The sequence below is a fragment of the Thamnophis sirtalis genome, unplaced genomic scaffold (genome assembly GCF_051295495.1).
Source record: "Thamnophis sirtalis isolate CommonGarterSnake01/CBP01778 unplaced genomic scaffold, rThaSir2_p1.2 scaffold_9, whole genome shotgun sequence".
NCBI lineage: Eukaryota > Metazoa > Chordata > Lepidosauria > Squamata > Natricidae > Thamnophis > Thamnophis sirtalis.
The window spans coordinates 27,510,988-27,537,222 of NW_028261389.1; the positions used below are offsets into that span (position 1 = coordinate 27,510,988).

At 36.5% G+C, this 26,235-nt stretch overlaps 1 protein-coding gene across 4 annotated transcripts in view; it reads right to left on the reverse strand.

The window, feature by feature from the left end:
* Positions 1 to 26,235, reverse strand: part of MYH9 (myosin heavy chain 9) — a 64,994-nt gene that overhangs the window by 7,299 nt on the left and 31,460 nt on the right. For all 4 annotated transcript variants that reach the window (XM_014070244.2, XM_014070243.2, XM_014070242.2 and 1 more), the window contains exons 8-35: positions 25,758 to 25,856; positions 25,130 to 25,273; positions 23,196 to 23,291; positions 21,934 to 22,052; positions 20,529 to 20,681; positions 19,424 to 19,597; positions 18,906 to 19,079; positions 18,271 to 18,385; positions 16,036 to 16,229; positions 15,017 to 15,138; positions 14,496 to 14,565; positions 13,175 to 13,335; positions 12,785 to 12,893; positions 12,476 to 12,607; positions 11,200 to 11,406; positions 10,791 to 10,928; positions 9,295 to 9,418; positions 8,415 to 8,586; positions 7,691 to 7,903; positions 7,260 to 7,404; positions 6,459 to 6,665; positions 5,399 to 5,503; positions 4,860 to 5,012; positions 4,028 to 4,276; positions 3,415 to 3,627; positions 2,354 to 2,566; positions 1,985 to 2,146; positions 1,060 to 1,188 (exon numbers count right to left, since the gene is read on the reverse strand). In XM_014070244.2, coding sequence (XP_013925719.2) covers positions 1,060 to 1,188; positions 1,985 to 2,146; positions 2,354 to 2,566; positions 3,415 to 3,627; positions 4,028 to 4,276; positions 4,860 to 5,012; positions 5,399 to 5,503; positions 6,459 to 6,665; positions 7,260 to 7,404; positions 7,691 to 7,903; positions 8,415 to 8,586; positions 9,295 to 9,418; positions 10,791 to 10,928; positions 11,200 to 11,406; positions 12,476 to 12,607; positions 12,785 to 12,893; positions 13,175 to 13,335; positions 14,496 to 14,565; positions 15,017 to 15,138; positions 16,036 to 16,229; positions 18,271 to 18,385; positions 18,906 to 19,079; positions 19,424 to 19,597; positions 20,529 to 20,681; positions 21,934 to 22,052; positions 23,196 to 23,291; positions 25,130 to 25,273; positions 25,758 to 25,856 — 4,292 coding nt within the window. The remainder of the gene's footprint in view (positions 1 to 1,059; positions 1,189 to 1,984; positions 2,147 to 2,353; positions 2,567 to 3,414; positions 3,628 to 4,027; positions 4,277 to 4,859; positions 5,013 to 5,398; positions 5,504 to 6,458; positions 6,666 to 7,259; positions 7,405 to 7,690; positions 7,904 to 8,414; positions 8,587 to 9,294; positions 9,419 to 10,790; positions 10,929 to 11,199; positions 11,407 to 12,475; positions 12,608 to 12,784; positions 12,894 to 13,174; positions 13,336 to 14,495; positions 14,566 to 15,016; positions 15,139 to 16,035; positions 16,230 to 18,270; positions 18,386 to 18,905; positions 19,080 to 19,423; positions 19,598 to 20,528; positions 20,682 to 21,933; positions 22,053 to 23,195; positions 23,292 to 25,129; positions 25,274 to 25,757; positions 25,857 to 26,235) is intronic.

Here is a 26,235-nt window from a genome sequence, read left to right on the forward strand (position 1 = left end):
ATGACATCTGCTTTATGATGGTTGGAAATGAGACAAGTACAAAAAATGAGTTGGACTCTAGAATAAATCAAAATGTGATTGGTGTTTAACTGCTTCAAAAACAAAAGCTATTCATACCTACCCATATGGCAAAAAAAATCCAAATGAATGACTAATTCGATTATTTTGAAAGAAAATTAGTGAAGAATACAAGAATAATGACATATTGTGAATGTGAGATGGATGATTATTCGGTAGTGGCAGGAATAGGAAAAAATAGACATTGTGATATGTATCCTATATAATAAAGTGTTCAATGAATGGAAAATGGCCTTAAGGAAATCGGATGTGGATATTGTTTAGAACAGACTGCATAAAATTATGTTACAGTATCACTATAATGTAATGACAGAATGAGAGGACAACATTATATAATGTTTACACAGGAAAAACAATAGCTGAAAAAAGGGCTGAAAAAGAGAAAGTGACAGTAAAGGTTAAAAGAGAAGAAAATCTAAAGCAATTTTCATGGAAACAAAATTGTGTTGGAAGTTGATGAAGAAGGCTTAACAAGGACCCTCAAGCACAGTGAAATAATTTTAAAATAATGAAATTATCTGGATGGAATTGAAGCAAATGAGTAAACTGAATGTAGTGGAAAAGAAGTACTTAAGAAATATGCGTGATAAAGCAACAAAATACTGTCACTGAAATTATGTACAGAATGAATGTAAATTGAAGTGACCAGCACAAAGTACTTGTAGTATTTAGGTCATTTAGAGAGAATAAATAAAGATTGAATTGCAAAAGAAACGTAAGAAGCACCAGGGAACAGACTGAGAAGGGAGAGAAAACTATGACAAATATGATGATGTCTTCAAAAAGAATGAACTGAGATATTTAAAGAACAAAAAGCAATGTAACAAAATAATTTTATGTAAGTGGTGGTAGCAAAAGTAGGGACAGAAATATATGGAGAGTTATAATCAATGGTGCTAATAAATTATTTTTTAACTGCTCCATTTTTTTTCCAGGCATGTATATTCTATTAGGGTCCCCCTCCTCCAAAAAATTAATTACCTCCTGCATTTGAATCATTTCTGCTTCCATACTCTTCAACTTCTTTTCATTCTCTTTAGCCTGTGCCAAAATTTCTTCTCTTGAGCCACGTGTGTCATCCAGTTCACGCATGCAATCCTTCATCTGGGCCTAAAAAGTTATAGGTAAATTAATGAGTATATGAAACTTATATAACAAATTTTATGTAAGTTTATATAAATTTATAACAAAGTCCACAGTGAATCTGATTTATAACAAATCAGATTCACTGTGGACTTTGCCCAAGACAAGTCTAATTTATTGTCAACCGGTCTCCAAGACTTCAGGCATCTAATACTTTTCAACTCCGCAACCCAACAATTTTTAACTAGTGCACCCAAAGATTCAATGTGAGAACTTCTACACATAAAGCATTCTCTCTTTGAAACAGTTAAAAGGAATGTTATCAGGTGAGTTCGACTTAGTTCCCAAGGATTGGTTAAACTCTTCTACTTCTGAAGGAAAGACAAAAGCCCAATTAAGGACCGAGTGGGTGGATGCCTCGAACTCCAGCAGGAGGCAGACTGCTCATCACTACACCTTCATGTTGTTCACCTTACCAGATGCCTCAACAATTACAGTCCCCCACTGACATGGATACTACTGTGGCTCAGGAATGTCATTAGTCCATTTCCCGTTAGATAACACCTAGAACTAGAGGCCACTGGGCCAACCAAAATAAAAAAGACCAGTGTGGAACTGGTTGTTAGCTAATGAAGGTAACGTCCTGGTCTAAAAGGAAACAGAGTTTTCATAAAAACTATCTGAAGATTCATATAACTAGACTTCTTTCCTAAATTAAAATAATAACTGCTAAGCCTTGATGATTGTTTGGATTGCTTACTTCAGTTCATCTGCTTGTGACATAGCAACCAAAAACCAGTATTACACAAGTGGCAAACCTCACCTGTAACTTCCGGAGCTGTTTAATAGTTTCCTCACGACTCTTGTTAGCAGAGTCTATATGGGCCTCCAAATCCTTGAGATCCATTTCCAGCTTCTTTCTGGCAGCTACAGCAATAGAGCGCTGTTTTCTTTCATCTTCCAGCTCTACTTCCATTTCTCGCACCTGTAAGGAATCAAAGCATAGACGATTTACTCATTAACACAATCCAGATCCCAAATCCTAATGCAAGGGGACCACCCAAAAAAAAAGAAAAAAGAATGCTTACTAAATCATCAGAGAATTGGTAATTAATCTTATTGCCTAGCTAAAGTTTTCCAGTAAAGGTTGCAAACAACATTTCAGGAATTTCCAAGATCTCTGAAATTCTACCTGTCTCGTTAGCTGCTTTCTCTTTTCTTCATTTTGTTCATCTCGGGCCTGGAGATCTCGCTCGAACTGTGCCTTCATGGCTTGTTGGTTTACTTCTAAGCGCAATTTGGCATCTTCTGTGGCCTGCAGTTCATCCTCTAGTTCTTCCAACTGAGTCTTCATCTCTTCTACTTGTTGTTCCAGAGCTCTTTTTGACTTTTCCAATTCATGAACCTATAGCATACAGATACAAAATTAGCTTCCCTATATTGGCACAGCCATTGTTTTTATTGTCCAGTATTTTAAAAACTAAGGTATAAATAATTTATGTAGTTAAAAACATTTATACAGCCGTCCATCTTATACCAAACTCTGGGCAGCTCACAATAAAAAAAAAAGTAAAACATATAATAATTTGTTACAAATTGCAATGAAAAATATTAAAACCATGAGCAATAAAACATAGCAAAACGTGGCACCATAGCTGAAATCTCTCATGCAGCCCACAACCAGGTCATCTCATCAATCTCGCTCTGTCCCAGTTGTTGTTGGGGAGGGGGGAGGGGAGACCAGGTCTAGTGGGGAAGGATGGTGCAGAGAACAGGGCTGCCACAGTAAAAGGATTCTTCCTAGGTCCCATAAGATGGCAACATCTAAGATCCTTAGGGAGAGGTCAACTGACAGATAACCTGGTCCTGTGCTACATAAAGCTTTAAAGGTAGTAAGTCATTTATTAACAATTCTCTGCCTCTCTTAATATTCCTAGTATTCTCTGGACATTTTACTTTAATAAAAAACAGAAATTAACTTGATCAGGAGTTCCTGCATCTAGCTTCTCATCTCAGACAATTAATATATATTGAAATTAAAGCACTAAATAAATATTAGCACCTATTCATATGTAGGCAGGAAGCAGGGAAACCTATAAAGAACTGTTAAAACGGTGTTCCCCAACCTTTCTGGTTTGGCATCTCTTTTTATAACCTTACTGAAAGTGCAAAGTAATCCAATTTCCCGCTAAAGCTTCTTATCACAAGCCTGTATTAATGGTAATCACTTTCACTGAAATACTATCAACTTACACTTTTGCCAACATCATCTTTTGAACTCATCAAATCCTCCATTTCTGTCCGGAACTGCTTATTCAGCCGCTCTAGCTCTGCTTTCTGCTCTATGGCTTCCTCCAAGGCTCTAGCCAAGGAAAGGGTTTTTGTTTCCTTTTCTCGTGCTTCTGCTTCAGCACGGTCCCGTTCTTCGGCATATTTGGCAGATATTGTTTTCTCCTCTGCTAACAGCTGGAAAAGAAACAACGATGGGACAATAAGATTTCCAAATAAATGCACGGCTATCTGGAATGCTTGTCCCTTCAGTTATCACCAATGAAACAATAGGAGCATCTCATACAGGTTAGTCATCAATTCCAGATATGGGTTAGGATGAAAAGTTAACTGATCAGTTTTTGTCCCAAAATACAGCAGTTGCCACCCTGCCACAACTGAGCTAGAAAAAGTACAAGTGTAGCTCGTAGGTGTTTTTTTTTTTTCAAATCAAAACCAAATAAAGGAAATGTGTCAAAATGGTGGTAACTTTTGTTGCAAGAGACAAATACAGTAAATATTTTACTGCACAGACGCCTCCACTCTTTCACTGAAGTATCAGGGCAAAGGTGTTTACCCAAAATATAATGACATGTACCTGATCAAATTTCTTTTGTTTTTTCTCCAGGTTAGAAACTATTTGCCGCTGATGATCCAAATCCACAGCAATATCATCCAGCTCTTGCTGGAGCCTGGTCTTAGTCTTTTCCAGCTTGTCATAAGCAGCTGCTTTTTCTTCATAACGTTGGCTCATAGCCTCCAAATCTTTCTGAAGCTTCTTCTTGATTTCTTCTACTGATTCCAGACAAACTATGCTTTCATCCATCTTCTTCTTCATTTCTACAATCTAGGTAAGGAAAGAACATTGTTTAACTAACTAGAAAATAAGAGATGGGGTTTTAATACACTTTTGCAAAAAGAAAAAGGAATGTAAAGTAGGCCTCTTAAAAATTGTAAGAAAATTGAAGAGGTGGACAATTTTTTAAAACAGTGAAGCGGCATGATGGCATTCTCATGCAGCAGTATGGGGATAAAATACCATGCAGCTTGCAAAGGTAGCGATCCAGAGTAGCTCTATATAAAACAGAAAAGCTATTCAAATCAATATTCCATTCCCACCCAATATATTAATCCAATATTTCACATAACAGAACAAAGTATCTCTGAAAGCTTGATTTGGATATAATCTGCACAATCCAGCAATCCTCAGGGTCATACATTCTTCCCCACATTCCAATCCTAGCAGTATTAAAAAGAAATGGAAAGATTCTACTTCCATATCAGATTAATAGCATTATATTTTTATTCTTTATCCTAAAAGCTCATTCCCAGAGTGTTTTAAAAAATATTAACACAGTTCTTTTGGATCTGTCCATCTTTAGGCTAATTTAATATTAACAGATCCAGTCTGTAAATTTGTTCTATAGTACCTGAAACTGAAGGGCAGAAATCTGTTTTCCCAGATTCTTCTTTGCTTCTTCTTCTTCCTCTAGTTGGTCTTTGAAACTATTCTTCTCATCTTCCATCTGTTTCAGCTTGGTGCTAAGGCTCAGTTTTTGACGGGTTTCCTCCTGAAGCAGTTCCTATAATAATGGATAAACTGAAGAGTCATAAAAGTACTTTTAATTTACAACTTAACTAGAAAGGGCCTCTGTTTCTTTTTTGGGTCCCAACTTGGAATAAGAACTAAGGATCAAGAATGCTGCATTTTCTTCCAAAGTACAGAACAGAATTTGATTTAGAAAAGGTGCAGTTTTTCTGTTTTAAAGTTTTCCAAAGTTCAGTATGAATCATATGATCCTATTGCAGAAAAAGGGGTGGCTATTGATAACACTTGAAGTTAGCTACGAAATCCAATCTGCATTTCTCAGTCAAGCTAAAAGATCTGTCACTGGTAAATAGAAAACGTAATGATATTTTAAAATGTCACTGTGGTCAATCATAAAAATATATATATTAGGCAGCTCACCTGTGTATCCTGCAGTTGTGATTCCAACGTAGAGAAATCTTTTGCTAATTTAATAGATTTGCTATCAGACTGATTCAAAAGGCCAGTGACGTTGTCTAACTCAACCTAAAAAAACATTGAAACCATCCATTATCGAAAGGCTTGTCATTTATTACTGGGTATCATCTTAATATGGCAGGCAAAACACATAGCAAGCAGCGTATTTATATTAGATGCTTATTATCCATCTAAATTGCAAACACGGTATTTTATTTATTTACAGGACTTATGTGGCCACCAATTCTCCTATGATGATTCTAGGCAGCTCACAAGAATTCACAAACAAACATAGTTAAAAACAAAAGTATTCTTTCCCTCAAGTGCCAGACCAATCATTCTCACAATTCTACACCCATCCTAGCGCAATACCTGAGAGAAGGGGTAGGTCTTCACGCCCTCTTGAAGGCTAAAAGAATAGGGATCCCTCAGATGTCAGGTGGGAAACTATTCCAAAGGGCTGGAGGCAATGGTGACATTCAACAATTTTTTCTACCACTTCTGTGGGCATGGCTTGGTGGGAGTGGCAGGGAAAGGATACTGCAAAATCTCCATTCCCTTCCCCCTCCTGGGAGAAGGATAGTGCAAAATCTCCATTCCCACCCCACTCTGGGACCAGCCAGAGGTGATATTTGCCAGTTCTCCAAACTACTCAAAATTTCCGCTACTGGTTCTCCAGAACCTGCTGAATTTAACCCCTGGCAGGGGGGATGGCTGAACAGGTGTGCCTCCAAAGTACAATCAGGTAACAGCATTTAAGGGAAAAGCCTGGAACATACCCTAACAAACCTAATAGGAAAGACAGATACTCTCAGAGAGAGGCAGTCCCACAGGTAACCTAATTCTGTGCCATGTAGGGCTTTAACGGTGGTAACTACATAAACTCTTGCAAAGCTATTTAGTATATTTGATATAATCTGGAACTAGGTGTGAAGCAATAATTCTAGGGGTTTCAACACAGGTTTTTTCCTCCTGTATTTGCAAGATATCAAGAACCCAAAGGGAACTTGTATTGAATCCTTACCTGCAACTTGTTAACTCTCTCAGTGAGTTCGGTCCGGATTCTCTCCCCTTCCGTGAATTTCACTTGCAGCTCTTGGAGTTGAGTGTCAACCCTCTTCCTTTTGTGCTCAGAGTCTCCTTTGCTCTGCAGAAGTACTTTCACCTCATTGGAGAGTTCAGCACAATCACTCTCCAGGCATTGTTTTGCCTTTTCAAGATTCACTTTCACCTTTAGAAGACAAGAACAATTGTATATTGAGGCATGACTGTTCTAGAAGTCTTAATGTCACTAATTTAAAATAAAATGCTGATGCAGGAGTCAGAATGCTGATACGGATTTGGACACCACTGGAAGAGTGAACCTGTAGGCTTTCAATTCTGTCTTAACAAGATTTGTGTTACTGTGAACTGAAGCTTCCTGCATGCTCATAATGTTTTTGCCAATAAAGCAAACTGAAAAGATTCTGCAGATTTACCAGTTATGATAAGAAAAAATATTTATATAATACCCAAAATACACTTTCCCTCATAGGTAAAACACAATCTAAATTAACTATTAGCTTGTCTAATTACCATCCATTCTTAAATCAAGCCTCTCTCTCTATTGCTTTTCAGATATTGAAATGAGTGACCCATTTTCAAAAACATTATGCGACAGCTTCATCTTTAATCTCTACTGCATCATTTCTGAATATAATTCATGCAATGGGCAATCTATTCTAAACGCTGCAAACTGCATCTGTGCTGTGCTCAGATACAGAAACTAAAACACAATCTTGGCCCTTATCAGGATATTTAACTAATGAAAATACTCATTACATACTCGTTTAGTTTGTTCCAGCTGTTCGGCCAGCTCTTCTATCGCCTGGCCATGCTTCTGCCTCATCTCCTGTATCTGAGCCTCGTGAGTTTTTGCCTCTTCATCCAGGGCTTTCTTTAGAATAGTCACTTCTTGCTCACGTTTTGACCTATCAGGAAGTCACAAAAACCTTTGTTAGACAACCATTAATCCCAAAGTTAATATAGTATCTCAAAGTTAATATAGCGATTGAAACTCAGCATATAAAAAGAGCTGCCCAGAGTCGCTTATTGATATATAAATTGGATGGATGGATGGATGGATGAGAGAGAGAGAGGGAGGGGAGGGGAGGGAGAGAGAGGGAGGGGAGGGGAGGGAGAGAGAGAGAGGGAGGGAGGGAGGGAAAGGGAGGATATCTAAGGGAATTGCACAAGATGACAGAATTTTACAATCACCTGAGTTCCTGCTGTGCTGCAGTTGAGTCTAGGGTATCCTCTAGCTCAGTCTTAAGAGCCTCAAGCTCTTCACCCAAATCCCTCTTCTGCTTCTCTGCTTTGTTTCGAAAAGCTCGTTCAGATTCCAAATCTTCCTGCAATTCTGTTATTTGGGATTCAAGTTCACGGATCTTCTTCAGAGCCATGTTCTTCTGAGCAGCCTCCTCTTCCACCCTGCATAGTTCAAAGGCACAAACAACATGCTACATTATTTTATGTTTTTATACAGAGAAGTATAAAATTCTTACATACATTTACCTGGAAGAAAATCCTTCTGTCCTCACTAGAATTTACTTCTGAATAAACTTGTATAGGGCTATTCTAACAAGTTATTAACATGTGAACTTGTTACATCTATAATTGTAACATCTATAATTTGAAGTGCTTAGTTTCATTTTTCCATACCAGAGAAAGTATCAATACTGGTTAATTTGAGAAGGCTAACTACTAGAGTGGTCAGGGGTCTCCAACCTTGGCCACTTTAAGATTTGTGGACTTCAACTCCCAGAATTCTAGCATTCTGGAACTTGAAGTCCACAAGTATTAAAGTGGCCAAGGTTGGAGACCCCTGCTTTAAACTGATGCCAACTGATAGGTCATGAGATGTCATGACTCTATTTGTTTTTTTAAATCAGAGGTCTGCTATCCCCATCCCACCTCCAATTAGAAATACAACTAGGCTCACCTAGCCAAAGCTGCTTGAAGCTCCTCTTCTTTTTTTGCCAGCAGCATTTTGAGTTCTGCTATTTGAGCTTGCAGTTCAGCAATTTGATCGTGCAGATCTGTGGAGTCTCCCTCTAGTTTTCTGCGAGTCTTTTCCAATTCTTGACGATGCTTTTCTTCCCGGCGTAATCGTTCTGAAGAAAATAATAATAGAATTGGATGCATCTTGGATTTCAGAATGCTCTTCAAATACACAAAGAGCCAAAGTGTAATAACTTACACCTGCATGTGGCAGAGATGATGGCCTAGAGCACAGTTCCCCGTTCAGGCTTCCACATTAAAATTAAATCCAAGAGTGAGAAATATTACCCTTGGACGCTTTGGGTTAATTCATTCCTCTCCATAAAACATTGAGGCTAAAGCAGACATCATCATCTTTATGTCAATGGTGGAAAACCATCACTAACATTCTGAATGTTGGAATGATCCTCAATTTTAAAAATGTTTAACCCTTAAGCTAGTATAATTAATAACTACAGACATCTATATTTTAGAGTTATTAGTTGCAACAGAAACCTCAAGATTCAGTCACCAATGTATACACAAGAAGAAAGATATTCCCCCAAGAGGAGAAATTAAACTAGCCCTCCTTCTTCACTTGTCTATTTTAGACGTTGTTTTTATTCAGAGCACAGCTTGCCTGAGTGTGTAACCTTCAACCAATCAGCCACTGAATGGTTCTATCTGACTGATCAATATGTCACATACAAACTCTGTGACTGTGACATTAACTCTTTGAGATTCAGTCTCCAATAAAGATGTAACTGCTTTTCTATGGCGAGTAAGAAATTCTGATGGGGAGAAGCTGAATAAATCCACCTCTTAGAGGGTCTTTCTCCTACCTTCCAGTTCTGTTATCATAGCCTCGTGTTTGTTCTTGAGTTTAGCTAAACTCTTTGATTTTTCTTCTTCCTCTGTCAGGTTAGTAGTGAACTCTGAAATCCTTTCTTCCAATAATTTCTTTTCCTAAAAAAAATGTAATCGTGATGGTGATAAGTTATTTCCTAAATGAAACTTTTAAATGAAATTAATCACACCTGAGCTATTTCCTAGCAATATACTGAAACGCCTCAATAACTGAAAATCAGAATTATCATCACAAAAATGCAGCTAGGGCAGCATATAGCACACCTGGGTCCTTAATGATTCTTTTGTGTTAGGAAGCCTGTATCCAAATAATTATTGACTTCTTTTTTTAAAAAGAAAGTCAACATTTGACAACTGAAAGACCTCTTTTTGCTACTACCTAGTTTCAATATTTAGAAACAAATGTATATAACCCAGCATATTTAAGCCCAGGACAGGGATCTTCTGCAACTTTTGCTGAAGCTCTACATTTCTACAAGAAAGAACTTCCTTCAATTTATTGACCAAGACACCTCACAAAAGCATTAAATACACATTAAAATTATTTAAAATTAAATGTAAAATTATCTAAACAAACACATAAAGGTTACATAAAAACAATCATAATTCAAGCAATCTTTTGAAGTATTTTACTTGCCATGAACATGTTTTTGAATAATTTCTTATACTTTTGAAAAGTGCCGAAAAAACAAATATAAAATGTATCATGAATTTACTTTTCCCTGAAAGGAAGATCAACATTTGTTAATCATCGATCATTATCTTGATGTCCATACTCTTCTCACCAGTGAGGCAAGTGGTTTAGTGATACAAGTGATCAGCTATAGCTATGCTGTAGTTATTCCCTGTACAGTTTCTTTCTTAATGACGTTACTGACTCTGGTATCAATGTTGATACTTCTAAAGAACTAAGGGAAGTAACAGCAATCAATGATAAATATTCAATCAACCAATTACTGAAATAGCTTTTTCCAATTTCAGGCCTATGGAGTTTCTGTCGACACAGATCCTACCTCCCAACTAAACAGTTGGATTAAAATCATAATTTTATATTGTCTAATCCTTTAATGAAGCATTCCACAAAAATGAATATTGAAAAACATCTTCCTTTTCATTCTATATTAAGTGTACTCCTAATTGAATGTAACCATACAACTAATTTGATTAGCTAGAACAATAATTGCATGGAGGGGATGTAGGGAATCAGATATCAGAATATCTATTCAAAGTGTTAATTGCAGAAATTACAAGCATTTAAGACCTTACCCAAATACCAAATGGATTAGGAATATTCATTTAGTACGTACAGAACGACGTTATCCATATTAACAATCTCCAGTTATTTATACACTACCAGAGATTGGCAAAGGAAACATTTCATCATGAATGTGAATTCTCACATTCATGATGAAAATGATGAGATATGTTTCATCTCTTTTGCCACTTCACCATATAGCAACATTTTGTTTACCTTGGCCAATTTGCAGTTCTGATCTTCAAAGACTATCAAGTCTTCCTCCAGTTTCTTTAGTTTTGCTTCAGTGGTAACTTTCTCCAGCTGTAGTTTTTGCCTGGCACTTTCTTCTTCTTCCAGCTGCTCTTCCAGCTCCTGCACAAACAAGGAAAACATGGCATAAAGTATCCAGGCCAGTTTTAGATTCTTCTATCCCTTTCTAAGAATTATAAACCCATCTTTTTTTTTCAACAACTAGAATGTCTGAATGGAAATAACAAAACCTATATTGAAGGCATGACTTTACAGAACCCACTTTTGTCCATCACCCAAATTTTGCTATCTTTTGTTATACTGTCTTCTTTCACCTCCATTACATCAACCATTAGGTATTGCAGTATGTCAACATGCCTATTTTGTACATTACCTGAATGTTTTGCTGCATCTTCTTTTTCTCAGTTTGTAGATGCTGACACCGCTCCTCTTCTTCCTCCACTCTAGATTCCAAGTCATGGCATATCTCCTCCAGCTCTTGTTTTTTAGCTGTCAAGCGGGTTCTGATCTCCTCTGCCTCAGCACAGAGCTCGATCTCTGCTTGCAACTGCTCTTGTAACTGCATTTTCTCTGACATGAGCTAAACAAGAAAATCACAAGGCAAATAATTTATAATTTTGCAAAAGTTTCTGCAAGCAGACCAATGGCAGGTTTTATTCACACCATTCACACCCACCACGGATGGGTGATTCAGTCTGTCTATTGTCCATGCCATTAGTGCAGTAGTGTAAATTCAAGTATTTCCATTCCTATGTTAATGGATTTTAAAAATAGGAAGCAAAAAGTTTTAAAATAACATAACAGAAAAAGCAGCATCTTATTTCATGGTTTTCTTCAGTGGTTTACCTCCTCCTAATTAATTTTATGTTTTATATGTTATTCATGTGCAGCTTACATTGATCCATATCAGCAGCTATTCTGAGTTTCCATTACTTCCAAGAAACAATTTTGTTCAATTTCATTTTCATATGATCCTTGAAACTAAACTTTAAATGTTCTGTAGCTGCACAATACTATCTGCATTTGAATTCCTGTATGTGCTGTTTTTTAATGCTAACTTCTTAGTCTGTCAGCCACACATTTCTCCCTGCTAGGAGAGGTAATAGAATAGATTAAGTTGAACACCAGCTGACATTTAAAAGCACTCCACAGGAAAAGAGATTTATGCAATGGCAAATTAATAAACTCTCTGCCCTGCATGAATCAGGTATAGACTGCTCCAAGAAACACCTGGATAGGAGTCTGTATTAGAGAAGCATATACATACAACTTTATATGCTATAACCTATATATCGGGGAAGGGAGGGCAAGGTTTTTTTTTTATTATTAAATCCCACATTAATTTCTACTCCATTCCAAACGATAGTCTATCCAATGAAGAAATTTACCTCCCTACTTCATGTATCATTTAAATGTAAATTAAAAAAATACAGAGAAATGTGTATTTCACATAATGCTATGATGAAAAGTATTCTGTGCTCATTACCAAACCTAAAAAAAAACACAGCAGCAGCCATCCGTTTTGTAATTATTCAACCATTAATGTGAAACATAAGTTGATAAAATGCTACCCCAAAGTCAGTTACGATACTTTAAAGAATATGAATAAGTCATAAAGGGGCACATCAGAGGGCTAGCCACTTACGCACCTGTGTATGGAGAGTTTCCATTTCATTCAACCTGCCTTCAGCAGCCACCTGCTTTTCCTTCACCTTCAACAGTTCTTCTTCCTTGGCCAGCATTTCTTCTTCTTGCCTACTCACTTGCAACAGTGGCTTTACCTGCCGAGAGACCATTTCAGGAGTAAGTTATTTCACAATTACAGATTTATCACTGGAGGAGTACTTGATCTAATCAGTATAAAGCTTAAACACTGGACAGAGCAACTAGTGAAGAATGGATACCTATCTAGTGCTGTGGCTGACCTTCCTATTCCTGAAGTTTCTTCCAAGTCATACCTTTGTAAACAGTCGCCACCACTGCCAGTTGCGAAGCTTTAAATAGGCAGCACAGTTCCTCTGCAGCACCTTCATTGCTGTTAATTGTTGCTGGCGTTTGGCAAAAGCCCTGAAATGGGGAAAAAAAGTGACCTCAGATTCTTTCATGCTTACTCATTAGTAGAGCTGTCACACAATTGCACTTTTCCTTCCCCATCGCTGTGTTTAATTCTCAATCTTTTCTTCTCTGCCATGATAAAATTTTACACACACATACAGACTGATTCCATTTACCTATGTTAAAAGATCCTGATTGCCAATTTTCAAAGTTGACTAAATTCAGAATTACCAGTAATTTGTTGCCAGCTAATGACATTCATGAGAAGGGATTACGCATTAACGTATACGTACTTTCTAGCTAAGTAGCCTCTACAGCATGCCTGGAACCCAATGATGACATCGGTGATCTTCAAGTCTCTTTCTTCCTCAAGGTGAGCAAGAACACCTGCTCGGAAAAATACTTTGCTCTGTCCAATTCGATAAAGATTTGGGTCTAGTTCTAAGGCTTTGATCTAAAATGAAAAAGACGAATGTTAAGTTGTCAATATTGAAAAATGTATTCATTTATCATTTCTTATCACACTCAGTCGTTAAATAAGCTAAGGGGGCTTTGCACAAGCTTCTCAAATATTCAAATATGCAGTCAAATACTCAGCAAACTTGAGCTAATTAGCACAGAACTTTGCTAACTGAGGCAAAGACCTTAAAAAAGAAGTTTCAGGACATACAATCTTCTGTTCTAAAACTATCAACAAGCAGAACATTCATCTTAAAACAGTTTTTTTTAAAGAAAAACTTAAATTTTAGAAATGATCCATGAGCAATAATAAGAGACTGCTCACTGTCAATCATGCCCTCTCGTTTGGATAATCTCGACACGTTCTAATGGGGCTGCCCTTAAGAAGCATTTGGAAGCTTCAGTGATACAAGCTGTAAATAGTGTGGGCTATTCAGCACATATAACATCAGTGCTTCGGGAGCTGCATTATTGTTGCCAGTGTTTTTCTGGGTGCCAGTGGTCACTTTTAAAGCCCTTCATTGCTTGAGACCAGACTACATAAGGGACTGTATTCTGATTCTAGCCCTCTAATCTGGTCTGACACAATGGACATCCCATCAATCAAGGGATGTCAGCTGGTGGGGACTAAGTGATGCCATAGCCTCTGGAATAGCCTCCTTCTTAGAGATTAGAATGGCTCTAACCCTGCTGGCCATTCAAAAGATCTTGAAAATCTGGTTATTAATAGCTTGGCTCCTTAGTGTGTGAAGGGCCCCATTTCCTGGTTATATTGACACTGATTATAATATTTCCTGACTATTTAATTCCTTGTTTGTATTGTGTTTTAACTGTTCTGTTTTAATGATTGTTTGCACCTAGCATCACTGGTTTGAGGTGGATGGCTACTTTGAATGAATGAATGAATGAATGAATGAATGAATGAATGAATGAATGGGATTAATTCAATATATAAAATATTACATGCATTTTCCACAAGCTGGGGCCCTCCAGATTACTTTAAATGGTTATGTTCTTAGGGAATTTTATTTTTTCTGGAACACATCAGTTGAGAGGACTGGTTTAGAAATTTTAAACATTCAAATTTCAAAGTACTCCAGATAATGAAGGAGTAAGTTTAGTTTCTTACAACTTCATTTCAAACAGGAGACTCACCATGAGCACGCAAGCTTGTTTTCCATCCATGAAACCTTTAGGAATGGCATTTGGAGTCAAGATCTCATATCTAAGAGAAATAATATAGTTCTGTCATTAAATTGTATTCAAGTGCATGAAACATAAACTAGGAATAACAAGACTTTTTTTCCAATGGAATTCTGGAAGAAGATTCCATGTTTAATTATAAAAAAAATGAAGCAACCTTGTTAGTTGTTTTATCAAAAACATGTCACAACTGACATTACAGCATTTGAGAGTCATACTTATTAGCACAAAAAGAAATGTTAATAGGATGTGCCTGCAGGTATGATCCTGCTTATACCTTCCCCACCGAATGGCACTCAGTATTCACATATCTCTGTCTATTAAATGGTGAACAGAGATTCTGTGTTACCATAGAATGAACAACAAACCATTATTTAATGCAGTAGCCAAGGCATGCTAAAAAATGAACACAGAAGCCAACAATCTTGAGTTAATAATCCACTACACAATCTGAAACTATAACTCAGTTTTACCTTTGTCTGAACTCCTGGAAGACAACTCTGTTAGGGAAACCTTGCCTGCAGATACGGATCCCTTCCAGGACTCCATTGCAACGAAGCTGATCCAAAACTAAGTGTGGATCTAGTTTTCCAGCCTGTGAAGGAAAGTATTAATAGGATCTCTGTATAGCACATGGTTACCAAGACCCTGTAGCCAAGTAACTATACTGCGTGTTCTGTTTTACACTTTCTTTTAGATAACATCTCTGGCTAAAACCATTCTAAAACCTCAAAAGCAGATTACTGTAATATGTATTAAAATGGGCCTCCTTGACGGATGGGATAGAACATATGACTTCAAGATGGTTTCAATAAATTTACTTTCAGGCCCAAATTAATGTGTTTTTCTCAATTATCTTTTTTTTTCTATTAACTGTTTCATCACTTACTGACAAAGTCAAGCATTCCTTCCCACCCATTCCTGAATCCCCCATCTCCACATCTGCCCCCGTCTGGGGTTCAGCAGGCAAGAGTAAAAAACTGTGTTTCTTCAGTTGTGATTTTTTAGTTAACAAATTATATCTCTGGGTTCCAATATCAACTGCCTTATACTGGATGATGAAAACATGTCTCTTTTGGACATTTTTTTAAATAAAAGCACATGTGTTTCAGCAACTAAAAAGTATGGAAAATGTTACTTCTTGCTCTTGCTACCATGTTTTTTCTTGCTCTATTGATTTATAATTCCATTTCTCAACTTATGTGAACATGTATATTCCATTATCTATTGTCATTCAAAACTTTGCAGACTATATTCAAGTAAAGAGAGATCTTGTCTGATATGTACATATATTTCCTGTTTCACATAGAAATAACTTTTGACATTTAGTGTTCCTTTTAAAAATATTAGGAATAGAAACTATGTTCAAAATAGTTCAAAATTATAAATATGTCAAAAAGAATACCAATATTTATAGTCCTCATTAAATCTAAGGCTCATATATGGTCCATATATGATGTTACTTCTAGTATCCAAAAATGTTGAATTTTACCTTCTTCTCATGATTAGGGATGATACAACGGACAAAGTTGGGGTTGGTATTCCTCAGAGTAGCCATCAGTTTGGCTAGTTGTTCTTTATACAATTGTCCTACTGTTCGGAACATGCCTTTCCTGGTTTTAAAGGCTCCTGGTAATGCTGAATCTGAGATGCCAGCAACCTGATCCAGTCCAACTATGCGGTCAACTGTAGGAAATACACAGAGCTATTAGATTGTTCTCCCTATGCATTCATGATTGAACGCATCACTTAACAAGGATGCAAAAAGGATTTGCTTCATCTCTTTATAGATATAGGACTTGGATTCATAATTTATATTGTAATAACAACAAAAACAGAAAGCAAACAACCATCAACAAGTGCAGGTTGGATCCACCTCATGCCTGACAGATCCAGCTGGCAGATTAAACTGCAATATTAGGTCAAAGGAATAAGACAGAGTTTGAGACAATAGGGTTGACTTTAGTTAAAATATTTTTACTATGATTGCTTTAACAAGATGCCAACAATGACTCGAATAAAGTTTGTCTTTAAAAGTTAAAGGATTTTTTTTCTCCATGCAAACCACTTGAAGTACTCATATCAAGTAATTCTAAATTATGACAAACAGTCAAACATAAGCTTAGCACTGGGGAATAGGTCCATATACTTAAATAGGTTGAAAAAATATAAAAAACAGTGTGTTTAAATTTCTTCTGTAGTACAAAACCTATATCACTACAATAATTTGTTTAATATGTAGAATTTATGAAACTGTAGGCAAACATTCCAGGTGGTATGGAAAATGCATTTTAGCCGATGTATGTACAAAGATAATTTTTTTCAATATTATGTATAATGCCCTTGTACTAAGCAACCAAACCCGTCCATTCATTTTATTTTCTTGATGTCAGTGTACCAGAATGCTAAGATGATTACAAGAATATATCATGCACTGACTGCTTTAGTAGGAAGAAAGTCATTTTTTATAGAATTAGTCAGGATGATAGGCATTGTAGCAGACTGAATCTCTTGGAATTGGGCTTATTTTTTTTTTTAAATAAAGGAACTAATCAAGTCACTGATGGTTGATTGTAGCCAAGGCAACTCTTCTATTCTCAATCATATGAGAAAACTTATTAAAATCAGTAATAATACCCAAAGGAAGCCTTTAAGTTGCCAATAGTGAAATGAGGAAATGACAAGAAGCATGATTCATATGGCTTGGTTATAAAATTAAGATATTGCTTTTTTCTCTTAAAAGTAACTATTCAATTGACTGAAGAGGAAGAAAGTTTTCAAAACTGATGTAAAATAATGATACTTGTACTATCACTGAGACTTGGCCAAAATGCTCTATTGGAAGAATTGATGCCCAAGTAACTATTTGGAGGCAGAAAATATTTAATTTTTCAAAAAAGAAATTTACCAGAGATGATCAGCTATGTTATTTTGACCAGTTACAGTAGTTCTTAATAGCAATTAATGTATTTAATGGGTTCTTTATGCCCACAATGATCAGGTTGGAGTACATATGGTTGCCAATCTTAATGGCGTCACAGGTGTCATAATCAGTATTTAATTATTTCAAATCAGAAACAGCTTCCACTGGCAAGAGATTTAAGATATTATCTATATATGTCTTTGTTGTATCTGCAAGATCACAACTTGCTTAAAAATCTGTTTTTTCAATGTTCAAGAGGAAGCTACTAGCAAAAAGCAGAGGAACTGAATGAGACAGACAAGCAGAAACAGGAAAAAATAGGAAGATTTAATGGAAGCATTTCTTGCATGGTTCTAGAAGGAATCACACACAACACAATAGCTGCATTGCTCAGTCACCTGGTTCTAGATGAAGAATAGGAAAATGTTGATAGAAATAGGCTCTCTGAGCGTTCTGTATCTCTGGAACAGAGACGTCAAAGAAAAACCCAAGAAAAGAGACAGTAATAGTAAGATTTAAAGCAAGAAATATTCTGAAGAGCAAGATATCTAAGAACACTGGAATAGGCAAAAATAGACTTTTGGTCCCAAATTTGGATGGGGTGTTCTGAGGAACATATGGTTGAAAATTATTCTGCTGCTTGATGAACTTGTTATTTCAGTAACAAGAGAAATACCATATTGTCAAGCATTTTTAAGAACAATGAAAATGGCAACTGTCAATTTTAAGAGGCGGCTGCTGAAACTCATGCTTCCAAAGGACAACGCTCTTAAATAAAACAAGAAAAGCAATATGATTACATACCATCTCTCCATAGGTCAGATACAAACTTATCAGAGGACTGGTGTAGCAGAGTAGCAACATTATCATTGAGAGGGTCCATGTTCTTCATCAGCCACTCATCAGCTTTATAATCAACCTAGACAAGATATTTGTTGCCGGTATTAACTACACATTATCAAATTGCCTCAGTAATGTCTAAAGAGACACAGTTATGAATCTCTCTTTTTTGAGATTAGACACTAGTCTAGATCCATTGCACAAACAATGAACTCTATGTGAATGACTTAAAACCCCTGAAAAATGCTGAAAACATCAAGTGAACAATAATTAATAGCCAAAGGCACAGAATCCATAAAAGTTATGGTTCACCCAGCCTTCTGCTTTTCCAAAATGCAGGCTCACAACATGTTTTAGCTATTACCTTGACAAAATAAGGAGGTCTCATGACTTGTTTCATGGGAGGATTTTATATTAGTGAACTACCGCAAAAATGTGTGGTCAATATGCTTCCTATTACCTTGTGGGATAAGTGATTATGCACTCTCTTCCACTATTGAAGAACTCCCCCCCCCTCCTCAAAAACATCAATCCACTTAGATTACTGCAGCTGCAGATTTAGAAGCATTTTAGTCTCTCTTTACGCTAAGAGTACTTACTTTTCCAGCATAGTGTATAATGCAGAAGTCAGCTTTATCTTTCAGCTGTTTTGGTTTCTGGAATTTAGGATGAGTGCCTTGCTCTTGCACCACCTTCTCCACAAAGCTTTTGTCTGTAGCCTTTGGAAACCAGCACTCTTCATCCAACAGGGCCAAAATGCCGGGAGGACCAGCCTAATTTAAAAAAAAAACTGTAAATAAACATTTCTGCCAAGATTTAACACTTCAGGATAAAAGGCACAAATATTATTTTCATTTGTACTCAAGAGTGGTTTCCTGTATAGGTCAAACCTGTTTTTCAACACCTCTTTCGCCAAATCTTGCCTTAATTTTTCATGTTTTCCAACCTAAGGTGTTTTACAATTAGAAGACTTGAACTCTATAACCTTGTTTTCTCCATCCCTACAAAATGATTACACTATTTAATATACACATACATATAGATATGCATACATACTGGCTCTCCTTAGTGATCTGGCTATCCTCTGCTAACAACCATAACAAGATGCCTCACTCACTGGTTTTTCTATAAGATCAATGCAAGGCTGCAAGTCCAGGCCAAAGTCAATGAAGTTCCACTCTATGCCCTCCCGTTGGTATTCTTCTTGTTCCAGAATGAACATGGTGTGGTTGAAGAGCTGCTGCAACTTTTCATTGGTGTAATTAATGCACATCTGTTCAAATGAGTTCAGCTATTCCAGATAGAAAAGAAAAAGCATATTTAAATTAGTAATTGTTGCCTATTACCACATTCAGCAAATGATTGCCAACTTTCATTCTGTTCTTTTGCTTTCTTTACACAAAGAGATCATTATTTTACATGCTTACTCGTACTTTTTTCTACTTCTTGGAATAGCATATCTTACCATCTACCACCATTCAATCTGAAGTAATATATGTTTTATCATCCCCCACAATCGAGATTGTCATTTTTATTGATACATTATTTCATAGCAACAAATATATCCCCAAATGCATCATTTCTGCTACAAAATGAAGTTTTTAAAGCAAATACTTAACACATTTTTCTTTAGTGTATTAAATCTGTCTATTAAAATACAGTCCCCCAGAAAATCAACTTGTACTTTATTTTCAAATTTTAAAGCAAATTCATCCAGTTTCTTCAGAAGAATCATTCCGACTTTCCATTTGTTCTGTAAATATCTTGTCCCTTGTCTCCAAGATTAAAGAAAATATGTATCATAGAGGCATCGCATCATTGTGCTTAAAGTTAATGGTGGACCTCTTTAACATTTCAGGAAGGGTTGGGGGCAACATTGGTAATGAAACATCCTCTTACTGTCAGAGACCATAAAAATGCACAGATAATTCAAATGAGTTCTTCAGGGAACAGTATGTAATTTATGATTCTTTTATGTTTCAACCTAAAGCATCCACTCCAAGTCCTCACTTATTTAGGCATATATTAACTTAATTCAAGCATATCTGATACATTTTTAAATTAGCAACTAAATATAAATTGGGTGTTAAGTTCTATCAAAACCCATTTCTATTAAATTCTCTGTTGCTTAAATAAGCAAAATGTATAAAATATGCTTACTTCATGGAGATTTTTAGATTATGTCAGATGGATTAATTAAACAGCTGTTCCTTTTCACTTACTTCAAAGATTTCAAATCCGGCAATGTCAAGAATTCCTATGAAAGAAGCTCCCTGCCTCTTTGTCTTATCCAATGCCTTGTTGATGCGCATCACCAGCCAACGGAACATGCGTTCATATGTAGCTTTGGCCAAAGCTTCAATAGCAAAATCAGCCTGAAAAAAGGTAAGATGTCTATTGTACATTCCAGATAGAAAAGAAAAACCAACCCTCACCCTCCAATAGCAGTAGACTTATATACCGCTTCATAGGGCTTTCAGCCCTCTCTAAGCAGTTTACAGAGAGTCAGCATATTGCCCCCAACAATCCGGGTCCTCATTTTACCCACCTCGGAAGGATGGAAGGCTGAGTCAACCCTGAGCCGGTGAGATTTGAACCGCTGAACTGCTGATCTAGCAGTAGCCTGCAGTGCTGCATTTAACCACTGCGCCACCTCGGCTCTTAATGAATCTATGTTTCAGATCTGAATTTCTGAGTTATTTCAATTCCTCCCAATCCTTCTCTACATGTAACATCCAGGGCCTGTTTGGTGTAGTGTACTGGTTAAGGTACTGGCCTAGAAACTAGGAGACTGTGAGTTCTATATCTCTAGGTTAGGATGAAAGACAATTTACCATATTTTTCGGAGTATAAGACACACCAGAGTATAAGATGCACCAAGATTTTGAAGAGGCAATTTTTTTTAAAGTTTTTGCACTCTGCAAACCTTCCGAAAACGGGCCCATTTTTTTTTCCAAAAAAAGGGCATGGAAGGCCTTTAGGAAGTGGATAGAGTGCTTCTAAGGGCTGGGGGGGGGGCAAAATTGAGCAAAAAGCGGCCCGTTTTTTGCTCATTTCTACCCTCCCAGCCCCCAGGAGCTCTCTGGAAGTCTCCTAAAAGCTATGCACGGCCATTTTGGTGAAGTGGGCAGGGTTTTGGGAGGCAAAAAATGCTGTTTTGTGTATAAGACGCACCCAGATTTTCAGCCTCTTTTTTGAGGGAAAAAGGTGTGTCTTATACTCCAAAAAATACAGTATATTTAACAGCATTATCTTTAGTGTTGCAGTCACAGACTAATTAATTAACATGGCCAGCGAGACTTATTCTTTCTATTTACTCTTCTATATCTAAGTGGCTTATTTCTACAATAAAACTGGTTTTAAATATGTTGCATATGCATAATACATAAAATTTGGATCGATCAGAGATCAACTTGCCAAGTTCAAATGCAAGAGCCAGTCAGTCCTTGTACAGTTGCCTATGAGCTCCTGAGAATAATATTACAAAGCAATTCAATCTGCTTCTGAAAATGCGGATAAAATGTCAGGATACAAAAAAATAGACCAAGGACATTCAGCTTGAAAGCTCATTGCTACCTGATTAATGCCAGCTGAGAAAGCTGACATCACATATTGTATAATACATACTTGCTCTTTAGTCTGAGCCTTTTGGACATAATCTCGGCCCACTTTGATGCGAGGTGTGAGAATGCCTCTGGTGAAGTCTGTAACATTGATTCCCAGAAGGTGAGAAACTTTCTGAGCAGCTAAAAGAGAGGAAGGCAAAAGGAGATGCTTAGTATTTTAACTTCTTATATTCTATTCCGAAAAGATGAATACTTGCAGCAAACTCTCCTAATTCATAACAACAGCCAGCCCATCTGAGAGACTAGACGGGAACGGAAAGAATTCATCTATAAAAGGGAACAAATGATCCCTATACATCCTCTGAGGATTGTATATATCAAGACTCATTTCTGATTGAGCTACTCCAATGAAGAACAATAATTTCTAATCAAAAAGAGTATGCTCAAATAGCAGAAACCATGGTCTTAATACAGTACATATTCAAGTCCCCCAAGACATGAGTTTTACATCTGATAGTAGAGTCCAACTATGGCATTTAAACTTAAACCATTTAAACTGGTTTTGGTATAAACCTGCAAGCAAGATTAATTGTTCTTGGCTCCCAAATATAGCAGCTCTTATAACAGAAAACAAACTTTTGAAAAACATTGTGCTGCTATAAAGCAGTGGTCTCCAACCTTGGCAACTTTAAGACCTGTGAACTTCAACTCCCAGAGTTCCTCAGCCAACTTTGCTGGCTGAGGAACTCTGGGAGTTGAAGTCCACAAGTCTTAAAGTTGCCAAGATTGGAGACCACTGCTATAAAGGACCCACTCATTAAAATTAAGATGACTTTTAAAGCATGGACACCTTTGTTTTCTGCATACATGGAAGCTTGAGAAAAAAGTGGAGCTATTCCAATAAATATGTGAAAGGTACTGTACTCATGAAAGGTCCAAAGCATTTCTTCCAAATAATTTTTAATGAATGTGTTGTTTAAATAGAGAACTGATTTTTGAGGATTTTTGCTGAGAACTTCTCCATTGGAGAACCATCTCTAATTTTATTTCTGTAAAATGCTTACAGAATATTATCTTCTATTCATTAGAAGCATTCGTGCAGTCTGACATGGAGATTTCAACCTTAACCTGTTCACTGATTTCAATAGTCGAAGGAAAATACCAGCTGATCTCATTTAATGATGAGACAACTATAAAAACCACTTAAAAGTTACATCCAGGACAATTCCTCATTGCTTTTAAATGTGCTCAATTTTACAATATGAACTATACAGAGAAAAGAAAGCATCACTCCCTAATCCATATCTAGGAAAATGTATTTACCTGTATTATCCGGCATGGAAGCCTGATCTGTGTTACGTTCTTTCTTGAAAATAATATTCCCAAGCTGAAGAACACCAGAAATAACCCTTAGCAGTCCTGCGATGGGAAACAAAGGAGCAATTCAAATTTCTTAAGAAGTGTTCAATTAGATTTTTAAATCTAAAAATGTTTCATTCTCTTGATATACTTATACTCATGTGACCTGTTCATGGTAATTCCATTCCCCTTCCCATTCTGTTTTATCTTATCATACCAGCTGGCATTTTGTGGCAACTGAGCAGCCTCAATTCTCAGCCGATTGTTTTTGCAATCCACCCACCTCTTAGATCCACCCTTTACAAAATCTCATTCTTTTACAATCATTGCTACTTTTCCAAGTCTATTCACACTTCTATTCTGTAGAAGTTTAGCAACAAGCAAGAACATTTTCCTTTCAATAAAAAACACACTTTCTAAACAAAGAAACAGAGGAGTCAATAAAAGAAGCACCTGAGCAACCACAAGAGAACAGGAAGTGAATTTTCCTGTGTATTTATTATGCAAAATGTATGTGTCCAATATAGAATTGCAGTTATATAGCTCCCCACATGAGGTAGTAGTGAGCAGTTTCTAATAATCTCTCTACAAAACATATTCTAAGATAGCAATAACAAGACTTTATTGGGACATTTTGTTCATGAAATGTCCCAGTGATTAGCTAACATATTAGTTCTATTTCCCTTTTTAAACAAACACTATTCTGATGGATAGAACTTTTAGCCTAAATGGCTTCCATATGTTGCAAGTTTGCCTGTTTGACTAATGCAGTTCATAATGCAACTTAAGGGTTGAAACATGGCAGAAATAGAAACATACACCCTGTCTTCTCAATCACCCATGAGAATATCTCAAACTTTTATTAGTGTTCAGCAAATATTGAACAGCTGTTAGAGTGACAACAAACCTGGAGTTTTAGCTATGCTTTCAAGCAAACATAATAATAATTTGCAGTAACCAGCCTACCCACATACAGCTTTCAATTTTCTCCCCCATGAAAATAATAAGGCTGCCTGAATGTATATTGTGCCACTTTTTATTATTAATCTTGTGTTAGTTTCATGGTTAATTCTTATGACTTAGATTCAAGGCTCAAGATGCTTGATGAAGGAACCACATAATAACAAGCAGAGCTTCAAAAAAACTGTGGCGATTTTTATCTCCACAGATGAGTCACAGGGAGTACTGAAAGTATTAGACCTGGTGAAAAGTTTGGAAATGAGAGGAACCTCACTCTCATTTGCAGTGTTGTTGCCAATGAGTGGTAACCAATTGTAGAGAACTGTGTTTTTTTTCCTTTGAGTTGGCATCTTGTTTTATTGTAAATTATTTTATTTCTACATTAAACCTAATCCCCCTCACTCCATGTTTAAATGAAAACAAATAACATGTTTTAGTTGACACCATATAAGGCTGTATTCATTATTTCCTATTGTTCACCTTTATTGAAACTTGATTACTTGTAATTGTTCCAATTTTGTTTTTTCAACTTTTGTAAGACTAGTATTCATTGCATGATATACATTTAGGCAGTCCTTGTAAGTCCAAACTTACAAGAGTTTGTTTAGTGACTGTACGAATTTACAATGGCATGGGAAAAAGTGACTTATTTTTCACATGAAAATCCCCATGGTCACATGATCAAAATTTGGATGCTTGACAACTGGCTCATATTTATGATGGTTGCAGTGGATCACCTTATACAACTTTATGACAAGCAAAGTCAATGGAAAAGCCAGATTCACTTAACAACTGTGGGAAGAAAGGTTGTAAAATGGGGCAAAATTCACGTAACTGTTTCACTTAGCAACAAAAAAATTGAGCTCAAATCTGGTCACGTAAGTCGAGGACTATCTGTATATAATTGTCACAACACTTGTTTTTCTGGAATTCCTTACCCATCTTCTCATCATCTGGAATACCCATTATCCTCATTGCTTCCATTGTCTCCTGAAACATGTCTTTGTCTTGCTGGCCCGGAATTGTAACATGTCCGTTGGAAAAGAAACGGTACTTATTGTAGGGCTCTAAAAGCAAGTCATCTAAAACAATAAAAAAAAGTAATGAAATTTATCATTATTGGATTATATCTTGTTTGGGTAAACATTCAAAGGCAAGACTTTAGACTTAAATCTCCCATGGCAAGAATGGCATTACAAATCACTACTCACAAGTAAGATTGCTTGTATTAGGTTTTCTATAGCAAAATTTAGTTTCATTAAGCTATTTTGTGGTAAGAGATTTCAATATTAATTAATTTTTAGTAAGGAGCAAATTTTCAACTATGTCATGACTGAATAATATTACTTTTTTTCTTTTCCTATTTCTCGATCAAATAAAAGAAAATAATTGGACATAATAACAAGCAACTATATCCAATAGTGCAAATATTGTAAAAAGGGAAACTATGGAACAGAAATTCAGCAAGATGAAAGAGATGAGGCATGAGGACATTTATCTGATGAGGGTTCCGATAAATCAAAATGCCTGGGTCAAAGAGCAAAATGATTATAGTCAAGTACTCACTCTTCAGGTGCTCTCCTGCCCCAGTCAGCAAGTAGTAGAAAATATGAAATGTCCTTTCTTCTTTAGCCTGTCGTACTGCTCTTGATTTCTCTAACAGATCTTTAGGAATGTTAAGGAATGTTAAGGAATGGAAGAAATCCTAAATATTACACAGAGAAAATCTGATAACTGAAGCACTTTTCAAGTAAAATATCAATGGACATGCTGCTTTAAAAAAACTCCAACGTTCAAAAACTGAGCTTCTAAACTGGGATGGACTACCAGAGAAGGACACAATGAATAAACCAGCAGGAAAGCAGCATACCACAATCTGGAGGGGGGGGAAATGAGATAAAAGCTTTGAGGAAAGGCTGTAAGCCAAAGTCCCTGAGACAGATGTGCCAGCCTGGTGGTTATCACAACACTTTGGCATAAACACAAGAGTTAGAATTATCTTCATTTTCAATCACCATATTGTTTTTTAAAAGATTTTTCAATG